This window comes from Rhodamnia argentea, chromosome 9 (assembly GCF_020921035.1).
Source record: "Rhodamnia argentea isolate NSW1041297 chromosome 9, ASM2092103v1, whole genome shotgun sequence".
NCBI lineage: Eukaryota > Viridiplantae > Streptophyta > Magnoliopsida > Myrtales > Myrtaceae > Rhodamnia > Rhodamnia argentea.
In genome coordinates this window covers 10,619,792-10,634,142 of record NC_063158.1, presented here as the reverse complement: position 1 = coordinate 10,634,142, position 14,351 = coordinate 10,619,792, and the positions used below count along the sequence as shown (strand labels likewise).

General features: G+C 38.8%; 2 protein-coding genes across 3 annotated transcripts; one reads left to right on the top strand and one right to left on the bottom strand.

Annotated features, from left to right (window-relative positions):
- The first annotated feature begins 523 nt into the window (after window positions 1-523).
- LOC115728893 (peptidyl-prolyl cis-trans isomerase FKBP20-2, chloroplastic) lies at window positions 524-5,186 on the top strand. Its single transcript, XM_030659306.2, has 7 exons — window positions 524-679; window positions 1,320-1,407; window positions 1,501-1,715; window positions 1,898-2,007; window positions 2,958-3,066; window positions 3,335-3,411; window positions 4,544-5,186. The coding sequence occupies exons 1-7, from the start codon at window positions 631-633 to the stop codon at window positions 4,661-4,663; spliced, it is 768 nt and encodes a 255-aa protein (XP_030515166.1). The 5' UTR covers window positions 524-630; the 3' UTR covers window positions 4,664-5,186.
- A 78-nt stretch (window positions 5,187-5,264) lies between these two features.
- On the bottom strand, window positions 5,265-12,724 carry LOC125312426 (cationic amino acid transporter 9, chloroplastic-like). Of its 2 annotated transcripts, XM_048285155.1 has the most exons (9): window positions 12,686-12,724; window positions 12,356-12,583; window positions 10,029-10,441; window positions 8,080-8,256; window positions 7,746-7,970; window positions 7,482-7,658; window positions 6,974-7,210; window positions 5,878-5,967; window positions 5,265-5,761 (listed from the first exon to the last, which is right to left on the bottom strand). In XM_048285155.1, exons 1-9 carry the CDS (start codon window positions 12,687-12,689, stop codon window positions 5,618-5,620), a joined length of 1,695 nt encoding a protein of 564 aa, XP_048141112.1. In that variant the 5' UTR covers window positions 12,690-12,724; the 3' UTR covers window positions 5,265-5,617. The 2 variants fall into 2 exon arrangements, with proteins under 2 accessions (XP_048141112.1, XP_048141111.1); XM_048285154.1 differs by lacking the exon at window positions 12,686-12,724 and having other exon boundaries at window positions 12,356-12,679.
- Window positions 12,725-14,351: the final 1,627 nt, after the last annotated feature.

Genomic DNA, 14,351 nt, shown 5'->3' with positions numbered 1-14,351 from the left:
AAAACACTATTTGAGGAAAAGTTGCGCAGGAAATACTTCAATCCATTTAAAAAGTTATCCATCACTCCACTCATTATTGAATATTAGGCACTTGATGAGCATATTTTCAAGAATATATTTTCAAGAATAATTTAACAGAAGATGGAAGTCATAAAAATGGACATAAGCTTTCCTTAGTTTCATTTTTCAGGATCCAAATCATGCGTGATTGTAATTTTTGTTCCAAAAGAATTGGACAATACTACTTTTTTATGTCAATCACGACCGAAATGCAAAATTATCTTCGGATATTAGTTTTTGAAATTAAATTTCTTTGGAATCCATTTTACTAGTTTGATACTTGAAACAAACAAAGACATGGAAATCCAAGCTCACTTGAAAAGGAAAAGAAACAATTTTTAATCACATTAGAACTACTTCTTCTTTTTCTTCTTCTTTTCGAATCGCACTAGAACTTCAGAAATTCAAATCATAAGAAAATACAATGTGAATTGTCGAATCTGTCCTTAACGGATAGAGCATCTTCATCTTCATCGTGCAATTCTGCTTCATCTTTCATTTCTCGGACACGTTCCTGCACATACTCCAGAAAATCCTCAACCCCCTCCTCTCTTCCCAGAAGAAAAAGTTATGGTCATTTTCTCAGTCTCACTAGTCGCTCCCACGCCAAACCTCCAAGGTACCTCTCTCTCTCTCTCTCGATCGAGATTAGCTTCGAGTTTTCTTGCTTAAAGGATCAATTTTTTGACTGCGTAGTGCTACTTCCTGATGTTACATCGCTTTCGTGGTCTAGTTTTCCCCCTATAGTTTTTCTTGCTTCATGTAATTTGATAGCGCATTCAAATCCGGTATACGTGGACACGTTTTGTTAGAGAAAGTGGGTGTGACTGTAAATGGTTACTGAATCTCTTTTCTTTTTCTCTCCCCGTTAATTTTCACGGAGCTTTGATTGGGTCTCCCTTGATTGAGTGTTCAAAAGGAAGGAAGGAGGGGGGGGGGGAGGGCGTGAAGAAAAGAGGAAAAAATGCTGGGTCATGGTGGATCTTAGGGCCGACCGGATGGGATCCGTGGTCTACTAGTTTTTTTTTTTTTTGGTCCAAATCCGTGGTCTACTAGTTGGGTTTGTGGTTCTGGAGAACTTCGATGACGGTCAGCCTCGGATTCTAGCACCTAAAGTTGGCGGCAGACTTCGACCAAAAAACAGAAAAATGTTCACAGCAGGCCCTGACATGCTCACTCTAGATTTTATTTGATAGTCAGCACATATTTAAACTGTTGTTTCTGTTGAACTGTTCCAATGGTATGTGTACATCTTACAGACAGGACTTTTTCGACGTCTGCTGTGTTAACTTCATCGTGTGAAAAGCGGGAAAGACATAGGTTATTGTACAAACAGAAGGATGAGGGGTAACTTCTACTCGCGTTGCAATTCATTGTCATACAATATTTTGTGTTATAATCTGAATGATATGGGGTTCTTATAGCTTCTGTTGACAAAAGATTGCAGGATGCGAATGTTTTGCTGCATGAGGAGAGGATGAAACGGAGGTTCCTGCTGTTCCTTTCGGTTTCTTCGGTCTTCTTCCCAACTTCATCTTCCACTGGAAAGACAAAGAGTAAAAACCCGTATGACGAGAGACGCTTGTTTGAACTCAATAAGCGGATACAGAAGGAAAATAATGCACCTGAAGACTTCCCAAGTTTCATCAGAGAAGGTTGATACCACAGCGTACTATTCGAGATCGTACTTTACATGGTTTTCTGCTTCTACATTTCTTTGTGCCGACAATTAATTTACCTTATCAGCATGCCTTATTTGCTTGATTTCACTCTTTCCCTCTCCCCCACCTATCCAAGATAATCTCTGAACTTATGTGATGCTTTGATTTGTATTCAGGTTTCGAAGTGAAGGTGGTAACTTCAGATAATTACATTAAGAGGGACTCAGGACTTATATATCTGGATTTTGAAGTTGGTACAGGTGACTGTCCAAAGGCTGGTCAGCAGGTTTTCCTTTCATTTTCTTAGATTTATTTCTTGAACTTGCAATGCTGCAAAGTTTCCTTTGCATCGAGTTCTCTAGGAAAAGATCTAAAAAGAAGAAAACAAAAAAAAAAGATTTTAGAAAGAGTTTCGAAAGATGAGCACTGTTTTAGTAGTTTTGTTTTGAACTAATTATAGATGGTAAGATGTCTGAAGTTATCTGCATTATTATCTCTCTACTTAGTTCGTTTATTATTGCCTTAATATTTCTAACTTGATGAATACTGTCTGCATGTTGAGAAAAACTAAGGCTGCCATCTATCATGATGTAGAAGTTAGACGGATTGTTGTGCATATACAGCAATAGCTGATTTGCTAAATCAGCAATTCTAGATGCTTCCGTCTGTTCTTTTACTTATCACCATCTTGGCCACCTTTATTACTCAACACAGTCTTCTTGCTCGTCAAATACTGTTTTCATTCGCATTATGCTATTGTAGTAGACAGCTGGACAAACTGATTCCCAAGCCTGGTGAAAAATTCACAAATCAACTTTTGCGATTCTGGAAGCCAGGTCAAAATGCTGAGGATCAATGTTAGAGCTATTATGCTTAGCGCTTCATTTTAACATCTGTTAATAAGAGGGAAATGGGAACCATGATAATGAATTTTCGTATTAAAACTATCGGCCTGTGATACTAGGCTACTGCCTTGTTTCTTATGACTGACCCCCAACCCGTTAAAACAATACAAAAAAAAAGTTTTGGGATTCTGAAAGTTAGTTTGAAATATTAAGGCTGAGATGGTTGGTACTTTTACGCTTGATGTTTCATTAAAACATCCATTAAAAACAGGGACAAAAGAAGTATGATAAGGAATCTACATGTCAGAAACCACTTCTGTTTAGTAATAAGTAATAAGTCGCCGCTTTGCTTCTTACGATGACTGCAATCCTCGTCAATGGTCTTATGCAGGTAACTTTTCACTATATTGGCTACAATGAGTCGGGAAGACGTATTGATAGCACCTATTTACAAGGTTCTCCCGCTAAAATCCGTATGGGCACCAATGGTTTAGTTCCAGGTCTGCAATAATTGATTAGTGATGTTAATCAGCACAATTACTTGTATATAACTTTTGTTTAGGTATTACCTTTTTGATAAATGAAAAGAATCAGGACACACTACTTATATTTCTAGATCCATTCGAATGTTAGGAGTACATGATGGACTGCAAACTACTTGAGGACGGCTCGTTTGCTTAGAAACTAAATGTCCTAGCGCATTATCCACACTAATAAACGAGAAGAAATTGAAGCTTCGAGTTAATAATTTCGGGAAAATGGGTGCAGGATTCGAGCAGGGAATACAAGATATGAGACCGGGGGGAAAGAGGAGAATCATTATTCCTCCAGAACTTGGACCACCAGTAAGAATCTTAATGTCTTATTTTTCCAGTTCTGCTGGTGCTATCTGGTTGCTCTGTCTCGGTCTCTTTATTGACTTCCTCGGTTTAGCTATACATATTCCTTCGGCTTTCCTCTTCTTAACATCAAATTCTTAGGTCACTCTTGAAAAGTATGACGTATCATTACAGTCATCAGAATCAGAGTTGATTTTAAGATACTTACTTTCGTGCGACCCAACAATGTCTTTGACTATATAGGAAAACCCAAGATGCTAAAGCCCAGAAAATATAATCACCATGTCACATGTGATGCATCAGTCCTTTGTTATTTAGTTCTGCATAGATTATGTCAGTGCCTTTAAGGTCCATCTCTGTGTTGTCTGAAGAAGCTACCATTTGGGCATGAGGCAGAGTCTTGATAAGCTGGCTGGTGCTTTCATAAATTGAATTCCTGTTTCCACAGTTTGAAAGCTGTGTCGGAAGACCATTTGTTGTTGGAAACGAAGAAGATGAAAAATCCTAACCTTTTAGCTAATTGGTGAAAGTTAGTGGAGGTGGTCGCAATCGATCATTTAAATTAACGAGGTGTGAACTGAAGTCAAGCTTCAAAATTTGACCTTATGCTGATACCTCAAACTAGCACTAGTCCCTAGATGCTTCATGCTGAGGCTGATTTCTGTCGGCAACTTCATTGTTTGCAGATACAGCCTCCACACGTATTTAAGTCATGATCCTAATCAATAACTTCCAATTTTCTGGTTTCTTCAAAGAATCTTAAAGCCAGTAAATGGACACCCATCTGACCTCACTGGATCCCAGTTCTTGGATTTACATTTTGAGTACCTTCTGTAAAAACTTTCCATACTGAACTTGGTCAGGTTGTTGTGACGTTAACTATCGTGTCACTGTATGATGCACAGAGACATCGGCAGATGATATATGGCATCGAGCATTGTTTGCTAGCTCTGCATTGATCTTGCTATTGTTTTTGTTGGCCATATTTGAAAATCTGCAGTCACTGGCTTAAAAGTTTTTGCAAGAGAAACGTCTTGATTTTGTTCAAGGATATTTAGGGAGAAAAAATTTGACTACTCCAAGAGGAGGGAAAGCAATTAGCATCAACTTAATGCAAAGAGGACCATCTTTTTTGTAGGTGGGACCTTCCACGTTCTTTAGCTCAAAGCAGTTTGAAGTTTTTGATGTCGAATTGTTGAGCATCAAGGATTGCCAAAGGAGGACCATAGGTTTCTACTCCGATGTGGTGTGCACTTGAATGGAGGCATTGTGTGTGCAGCCTTGTGGTTTCTTTATTGAGTCTTCCTGCAGAACAGATCAGGAATTGAGCATGTGCTATCTGATCCTTTGTGCTCTCATCAAGAGTGCTAGCGGACCATCCCGCTTCCATGAACAAGAAGATTGTTTTACGGGGCATCCTATTTTGATTTGCAGGATGATCTTAATTGGAAAGTTGAGACTAAACAGAACACAACAGCTGACAGCTGTAATTGGTAAAAGCATGGTTAAGGAAATAGGTTAATTTTAAAACATTGCCCTTTTCCCTCTCTCTGGACTGGAAGGAAATAGCTTACGGTAATGCTGAAAATATGACCATCGATGAAACTTTGTCTGAGCTTTTGCTTTTGTATTAAACAGATTTTGTTTAGTTTTCATTTTAGGCATCCTGTAGGGCTTCAGATATCAAACATATTCTGACAAGAAGCATCAAAACGAGTGGTCTCTACCATTTACAGGAATTCTCATAGTACGAGGAAGATCGTAGCACTCTGTTTATCCTATTGGCGCTCTTAGAATTAGATCCAAGATGACATGAATTAACAAACTTTTTTGGGCGAAATATGAATCGACCCAACTTAAAAATGAAAAGATCATCAAGTTGAGTCGAGTATAAAGCCAATTCCAATTTTCTACATTTTACAGAATAAATTACAACAGGGGACAAGAATCTCAGGGAAACACCCTTGTATTGGATCAGCACTATCAGACAAGAATGATGCTAGAAATTGCTGAGTGCCGACAAAGGGTGAGCCCGTGGCCCCTACAAGACAGCGTTATGCAGTAGTAAACATCTGACGATGCCATGAATTTCCTGAAGGTCTTATTGCTAAAACAGGCTAAATTCCTTTGCTATCACAAAGTGGATACAACATCAATGCCAGACATCTGACTGGTACAATGCCTATTTACAAGAGTATCACCTGCATCATCACTATTGAACTTCTTCTAGAGGAGCCCGGCGATAAACAATCGTCTCATCCGCGTATGGATCAGCATGATACTGCCCATAGAATGCATATACTCCAACTGTAATGATGCTGAGAACAATGAATCTCACCCATGCTTCATAGTGCAACTGCCAAAGAGAACCATGACATTTACAAGCTTTGAATAGATGAATCCGAAAAATAATCTCATTGTCTTCCCTACTAATAAAGAACCTCTTCTCCATACAGCGCTTCATAAGCATACCTGAGCAAAGAGGAAGATGTTGAAGAAGATGCAAATGGCTGGGACAATTGGAACCCCAGGACAAGAGAAGCTCGCTGCCCGTGTATAAACCTGAGGAGAATCGATGTTATCTCAAGAGGAATAAGAACTACAATCTTAATGCTCATTGCTTTAAAAGAAAACAAAACTAAACATGATCCTAGTCGAAATTTAAGCCAGCAGGACACGAGAGCCTGTCCTTAATCAGCAAATACAGCAGATAGAGCCATCAGAAGTAGCTAGCTTGGCCACTAGAGTGACGAGGACAGCTACTACTTCAAAATCGAAAGGTGAGAACCTATTAGTTTGGCGCCACTCTACCATGCATAGAACAGCTAAAATGGAGGAACCAGTAAACTGAGTGGTGACTGCATGTCTATATTCTCTTGCTGCTTCTCACATCGGAATGTAGTCATGCTACAACACTAGAGCTTTGATTGGCAACAGGCGGATGCATAAAGACAATGGGTGATGTACAATGCACTCTGCCCAACTTCATCTTTTCCCCAATGACTTACTGGTTCACTGGCTCATGAGCGAAAAAAGTATAATTATAACCAACAGGTAAGAAAAAGTGATAGCTAATTTATCCAGCCTTGATTTTGCATCCTCTAATATTAAAAACCGTACTTTGCATCCTATCAAAATTGCACCCAGATATTTCATATGAAAAATCTCAACTTTGAACTTTCTATTTCCTATAAAGGACAGAAAATGTAGGATAAGAAAACGTTGGGGATGATTCAAGTGATCTTTCCCAACTCCATATTCCATCCTCCCCACATCAAGAAAAGATCTATCAACCGCGGCTTTAGTGTCGAGAGAGAGAGAGAGAGAGAGAGAGAAAAGAAGCTAAAGCTTCATGATGGTGACCCATAGATAAGTATAACGTAATGCATGGGAAAAATTAAATCAACAATTACGCAAATATAGACTAACAGATTGTGGCAACAACATATTTGTTTCCATATTCTATATACTATGGTTGTCTAATGTACAGTGTGCACGACACGCACACACGCATGCATGCACCGGCCGCAGGGGGGGGATGAGGAGGAGTGGTGGAGGGGGCACTCACCTGCCGGTATTGAAGAGCGACGGAAGCAAGCAAAGCAACAATGACAGCAGCAACTGAAAAAACAAGTGGAGCGTCGACACGGTAGCATAGTCCAGCAACAAAACCACTGCAGGCAACTATGAAAAGGCTGAGAACACCTTCCTGCCAGCTTGAAATCCATCTTGAAGAATTTTCATTTGCCGACTTCTCATTCCATCGCAGGACAACAACGCATGCTGAAACTACTGAATAACCAGTCTGGCGAAAAAGAAAAACACGTGAGGGCATAGAAGATGATGTTATGTCAACTAGTTTGTATGAACTGGGCAAAAAGATAAAACTAGTTTGTATGTAGTTGCATATATAAGAAAACCATAAGAATTAGTAGAATAATACTTTGATGCACATGCAGCAGTCAAGACACCATCAAAATTCATCACCTAGAGGAGAATTCTTTGCTGTCACATGCAGGAACTATCAAAATACTCGGATACATTGTTGTAATGATAAGGACATAGCTGGCCCTTACCAGAGAACCAACAGAAAGAATGTGAGAGAGGATGCGCACGTTAAACAGGCCCGCCAATACGCTTGCAATGACTCCAACCCAGACCTGAGCATTAACAGGAGTATGGCGAGTCGGGTGTACTTTAGCAAAAACATCAGGTAGTAAGCCATGGCGGCCAAGAGCAAGATATAGTCGAGACTGCCATAAAACAAAGCACTAGTTATTACACACCATTCTATGTAACAAAAGGACGATCTTTTTGTTGTTGAATGTCAAGCGACTGACCTGAACATAAAGGCCAACTAAAAGAGTTGTAGTAAGACCAGCAACAGCACCGATGCTGATCAAGACGGAAACATATTTCATACCCTTGGATGTAAAAGCCTCAGCCAAGGGAGCTTCTTCTCCGAGTAACTTGTAAGGTACCATTCCGGTGAGAACTAAGCAAACACCAATGTATAATAGAACACATACAAGAAGGCTTCCCAAAATTCCTAACGGCAAATCTCGCTGAATCAATCGACAAAAGAAGATAAGTACCAAAATAATGAAAGAAGTAAATTATAGAAAAATGCAGTGTAATTGAGTTTATAATTGTGGTGAATGCCATGTAGTATACCTGAGGTTCTTTAGCCTCTTCAGCTGAATTAGCTACTGCATCAAACCCAACATAAGCAAAGAATACTACAGTAGCTCCAGTCAAAATTGCTTTGGCACCATTGGGTGCAAAAGGCGACCAGTTGGAAATATCAACCTCAAAAGCACCAGCAAAGATGACAAAAATAACAATTACGACCTGCAAAAGAACGGATATGGTGTAAATTATCTGAAAGTACAAAAAGACAATTTCAAACAGTGAATATCGAGAAAGTGCCAAATTTCGGAAGTACTATTCCTGGAAATATTGACCTCAGAAGCAATTTTGTACAAAGGCCACTGACAAACCAAATTAGAGACAGATAATAATTCGGTAATACTTGTCTAGAGAAATTCGTTCACATGCATGTTATATCCAGCATTTCAAATTACTCAGTGTATGCAGACAAGTAGTTGGAGTTGCATTTGATTCTAACATGGCAACAATATATTCAATAAATTCCTTGAAAGAATTCAAGTAGTTTATAAGCTAATGCTGGGCATTGGAACCCATGGCAATAATAATACTACATATCTAGTTACTACAAAACATAGTCTTAATGCACACCAAGCAATCTATAAGTACATATAAATTAAAAAAAAGGATCTGTGTTGCACAATGAGTTGGTGGCTCATTCAAGGATTCAAAAGATGCAACATGGCAATAGCTTTACTAAAATACAAACAAATGTTCATAGATGGAGTGCATCAAGAATCAAGTTTGTCTCCTCAAACAAACTTTTGTTTTGCCTGAGATCTGCTCCTTCAGTGGTCATGGAAAAGGTCATTTTATGAAGTAAGATCATATAAGTTAAAAGCGACAAAGGCGTATAGAGAGAAGAATTCATCAACAACAATTAATAACAACTTTAGCCTCATCCCTCTAGGTGGGGTCAGCCTTTATGACCTCACCATTAAAAGTTATTTCCACAAAAGATTTTATAAATCTGGTGGTAAATTTCCTTTCAGAATAGAAATTGAGACAAACTGATCAGCTTTGGCCTGGGAAGTCAGATCAAATCAGGAACTCGTCGTATCTATTTTCAGTAATAGCGAAGTTCTTGCCCAAAAACGGAAGAGTTACTATATACTCATTCTTCCGCCTATCAAATATGAATCAATTAGATTCCAACATGCATGGATAAGGCAAGCCTCCAAGGCGCAAGAACTGAATCATTTCCTGAGCTAATAAGTACAAATAAACAAGTAGCTATCATAAACAAGAATTGCTACCAATCCATCAAGGATAAGACAAGTTAAATTCAAAAATGCTCTCAATGACGATTATCACTATTGTCACATTGCTTGTATAGCAGCTCTACTATTATAATAATCAAATGGTAGGCTCTGCAATGACAATGTAGGCCTCTCAAAACAACATAGAATCTTATAGACACACAATCTTAAACAAAGCACTAAAAACAATAGATTAATTGAGGGCAAAACGTTTCGACAAATAAACTGAAGAAAAATAGATTAGAATCGCAGGACCCTTAGGATAGAAGATAGAACAGGATACAAATAGGAACCTTCCATGGAGCCAGTATCAACATGATGTGATAAATTGTTCGTCCTTAAAATTATGAAAGATTGGAGATCTTTCCATTGAAGAAAAATGATCGATGCAGAAATGGTCAACTCAGGCATAGTAGAGTGAAATTCTTTGCATGGAAAAGCAAGACATTAGACAGAAAGCTAACATTAAGGACTGAAAAATGAACAAATTGTACAGAAGCAAATGGAATACCACTAACTATGCAAATTTAGAAAATTCTATTGTAGAGAAATGAAAAGGCTTTGTTGTTATAAAATTAGGTGTTATCATATGCATTCTAACTGGTTGAAATACGAAAAAAAGTCAAATGAGGCTTCCCGGTTTGATCTTTGCATAAACCATTCTTTAGGTACACTATTTGCGTGAGCTAACAATACCTTAGTAGCAGTCATGACTGAGTTCAAAGCAGAAGATTCTTTAACTCCCTGACTCAGAATTATAGTCAGAACAGCTAAGGCTATGGGAGCTAGCATGTTAATGGATAGATTTCCTCCAAGGAACTCTTCACCTCCATGGCCTACCCAGCTTGGAACATTGTCTTTGAAGAATGGAAAGAGCTCCAACATTGTAACCATATAGCTTGCTAAGCTTCGAGCTATACTAGCTGCCCCGATATGATAATCAAGCATTAGTTGGGCAAATACTAGAAATGCAGTCAGCTCATTGAAAGCTGTATACGTGTATAAATAAGCTCCTCCAGAAACAGCAGGGAAACGCGAGGCAAGTTCTGCATAACAGAGCCCATTCAGCACACAAGATGCGCCAGCTAACACAAAGCTAATGGTGACACCTGCAACAATAAGTAAAATAAATAAGTGAGCCGCATGGGAAAGAAATTCATGTACTGTAAGTACTCTAGACAAGGTAAAAGTCCAGAGCTGTGCCTACATCTATGAATGGGTTTACTGATTGGTAAACAATTGATAGTTATTTACGTTCTTTGTGTATGTCAATATCTTATTTTGAGCAAGTTCAGAACTGGCAAGCTCCCAGTATGCTATCTAGCTGTATCTTAATTACTCACATTTTAACCAAAAAGGATTGCAAGCCATGCTAGGTAAGTGCCAATCTCAAACTTCTCTCAAGCTCTCTCTTGCTGGTGGCATCCAATTCATAATTGCAGTTGTCTCGCGCATCATGAACTATTGGCATACCATCCTTATTTTACCAAAGAACATACCAATAACTTGAGCTTGTATGACTTTTCTTGGAAAAGTGATTGTTGCTATTAATGCTCTTAGCACTAAAACATAATAAGAAGTGGTTCTTCCACCTTTGGAAGAGGGACGACTGGGTTTGAAATGAGAACTTCATCAGAACAAAGTAAGGATTATCTGCGATGCTGGGCTTCTATTTTCTCAATTTTGCTCGCATTGGATTGCTTGGATTAGGACTACTTGGCTAAACGAAGAAGCTTTCAGACTGCAAGTAATGGAGAAGATTTTTGAATCTGTGAGATATAACCAGACCTTTCCCAAAGCATCTGATTTGGGCGTAAGGTTATTGGCATCTTTTGTGCTTTTACTACTTGAATTTTCTTCAAGAGTCATGTATCATTCTACCTCATCACTAACATCGTCTTTAGTTGAAGGAATTCAGAGAGAAGAGAAGGAATTTGAAGGGGTGATTTACTGATAATCCTGTTTGGTAACTTTTAGTGGAGAGGAGAAAGGATTAGGAGTTTCCTTCCAGAGTTCACGTTTAGCAAGTTCTGAAACCCTGCAACAATGGGATGGTTTGCATAGATAATTAATATTCCTTCTCCTTTCTCTCCAAAACACCAGTACCGAACATAAAGATTAGTAATTGAATGCATAATTTCCCCTCTTTCCAAATTGCTCCACCCAAACACACTGTAAGTTCAAAATTATCTGTCCTTTCTTTTGGGTCAGACTGAAAATGGAATCAGATGATTTAGTTGCTATTCTGGCTATTTTATGTGGTAGTTTGTCTCCCAATCTGCACTTCTGTGAATTTTGTTATTTGGAGCCCCACTGTGAGTGCTGTTTTTTCTAGTTGGAGCGCTGAGAGACAAAAAGCAAGCAAGCAAAAGTGTTTCAGATTCTGACCTTGCATTCCAAAGCACAATAATTTTGTTGGCTTTCTCTGTTATACCAGCTCTTGATTTTGAATAGGAACAGAATAGTTTTGTTCACTTATTTGTGCTCTTTGTGGAGCTCTAGATGAGAGTAGAGAGGCCTAGCTTTTCCTACGCCCTGTTTCTGCCAAAGTTTGGACTTCTTTCTCGAACCATTTGAGAGTTCAGCAATTCCTTTTGTTCTTAGAAATTTTTATCATTATTTGGCTGAGCAAGTTAACAAGGGGAAGTCTTTTTCATTTCAGCTTCTTACGCTGCCTTGGTGTACTTCTCTGTAAGGTGCTGCATAGCCTGAATACCAGAACTGCTTGGGAGATATGTATATCAAACTTGAAAGCTTGGCTCTTTCCACAATTCATGAAGTTCTAATCTTCTACCAGGCTCAGTCCATCTACTTTCAGACATCGAATTCAATAAATAAAAAAAGACTGAAAACCGGATTATCGGAGGGTAAAAACATGTGACCTCAGAAATTCATATCCAATTACTCCAATATAACCAGAATCCAAAGCTCGAACGCCTATACGAATCTAGACTTTCGAGCCAAAACCAAGCCAATCAAATCCAACCGATCAAACAAAATCACAATCAAGCGATCACACCAACCAGGTCCCGCGTCGCGGGCGACGGTGCCGGTGACGACGAAGATGCCGGCCCCGATGGAGGCGCCGATCCCGAGGAGGATGAGGTCGAAGAGGCCGAGGCGGCGGACGAGGGCGTCCCCGGAGAGGGTGCGGACGGCGGACGAGTCCGACGGGGGCGGCAGGGCCTTGGCCCGGGTCGCGGACGACCAGAAGCGCGAGAGGCGCGACGGCGTAGAGGTGGAGCACGGCGACGGGGCCGTCGAGCTCTTGCGTTGGCCACCACCCATTCTTGCGTCTCTGGTCTAGACCAGATGAGGAGTGAGGAGGGATGGGAGAGTGTCGACGTCGATGGCCATATCTTCGTCGCCGGGCCATGTCGTCCATATATATATAGTGTCCGGCGAGGTCCGCCTGGTCTTTTCAATTGTTTTTTTTTTTTTTTTTTTGCCAGATGAGGTCCGCCTGGTTGTTGTGCTTTTCTATCATTATACGAGCGGAGATAAAATACCCTTTGCACTACGGACGCCTGCGCTTGTACGGTTCGCTGCGTTTCTCTAGCAAAAAGTGGGGGAAAAAAAAAGGTAAATAAATTTAAATAAAAATCTCAGTTGTATTAATTAAAATAGTTAGTTAATCAAAAAATAATTTCATTTTCGTTTAAACAATTTCGTGAACTATGGAAAAATATTTTATTGTTACTTTTGTAAATGGTGTGACTAATTATTTTTGAGGAATTATATTTTAAATAATTTATTTTTCGTAAAAACAAATAAATTTTTAGTTAAGAATGTTTCGGGGGTGCTTTCTTGAGAACGAAGACATTCTTCTTCATCTTGTATAATTGACAACTAACTCATTCTCTTATGATTTTAGAGACGTCGGGAGTATACAACTCATGTCCAAACCAAAAAAAAAAAAAAAATCAAATTTTAATTTGATTTCAGTTGCTCTTGGAAACTGAGTTATGGGTTTTGTTAGTCAGTTTCTCAAAAGCATTTATTATACATCAAAATTAATAAAAAAAAATTGTGACTTTCCTTTGGTAAAAAAAAATTGTGATTTCAAAAAAGCTATTTTTTTTTCTCTTGTTTGTTTGCACATTATATTTATTGAAAATGAAATTCTTTCCTTTTCAGATATGGTCAACAAATATCGCGGGGACTCTCATCAACACCATCCTTAAACTATAGATATTTGTTTGACCAGCAAACATAGTTTAAAACATATTAGGGTAGTTTATAATAGGTTTGGTTGGAGCCGCTCCTCTTTCCATTGGAAGGAGATGTAACCGCCATGGACTTAACCATTTAATAAGTAGATCACTAGATTTTCGTGTAAGAATAATTGTGGCCGGCATATGATGTTATTAATAATGATTTAATAATTATTTACATGTTGTAAAGAAAAAAGTATTGGCTATAAAAAAAAATGTAATTAAAATGGTGCAATTCTTATGTACTTTGATGGAAGTCACCTACTCAAAAGGCACCTGTTGATAGCCTTAAAAAGTCCGATCCTTTCTCCACCAAAAAACAACATAAGGTTGTATCTATCCTCCATCAGATAAAAACAATTTAATAGTAAAGTGGATTAAATGAGAGAAATTAGAGTTCTTCATTGTCTCTTATTTCCACAAAAATTGTCTTCGAAGTTATTGTTACGGATCAAAGATACACCTTCATTCTTCTTATCGTGAAAATCATGAAAATGGAAGATTCATTGATGATGAATTTCCACATAAAGGATTCAGGTTAAATTGCTGTTGATTGAGATGTTTGGGATTTTCAATTTACGAGTTGAGTGCAAACTGTTTTGGATCAAACTAGCGACGCATGTTTTATTAGGGTGTGGTTCATATTCCCTTGCGAAATGAAAGCACATGGGTTCTGATCCACGCCGAGCAGGCTAAGGTTTGGGGGAGCCACCTCGGCGGGGGTTTCAAGGGGGCAACGCCCTCTGGACATCAGAAAGTTTTTACTATTTAAGCATATACTTTTTCATTAGTAGTTTAGACTTGG

Bases quoted from the DNA above. Each gene is read 5' to 3' on its own strand.
- LOC115728893 (XM_030659306.2), top strand. From the start codon at position 631: ATGGTCATTTTCTCAGTCTCACTAGTCGCTCCCACGCCAAACCTCCAA. The intron at 680-1,319 runs GTACCTCTCTCT...TACATCTTACAG, and splicing joins TCCCACGCCAAACCTCCAAG to ACAGGACTTTTTCGACGTCT. The intron at 3,412-4,543 runs GTAAGAATCTTA...TCTTTTTTGTAG, and splicing joins CTCCAGAACTTGGACCACCA to GTGGGACCTTCCACGTTCTT.
- LOC125312426 (XM_048285154.1), bottom strand. From the start codon at position 12,620: ATGGGTGGTGGCCAACGCAAGAGCTCGACGGCCCCGTCGCCGTGCTCC. The intron at 10,442-12,355 runs GTTGGTGTGATC...TTATTGTTGCAG, and splicing joins CGCCCGCGACGCGGGACCTG to GTGTCACCATTAGCTTTGTG. The intron at 5,968-6,973 runs GTGAGTGCCCCC...GATTCTCCTCAG, and splicing joins TCGCTCTTCAATACCGGCAG to GTTTATACACGGGCAGCGAG.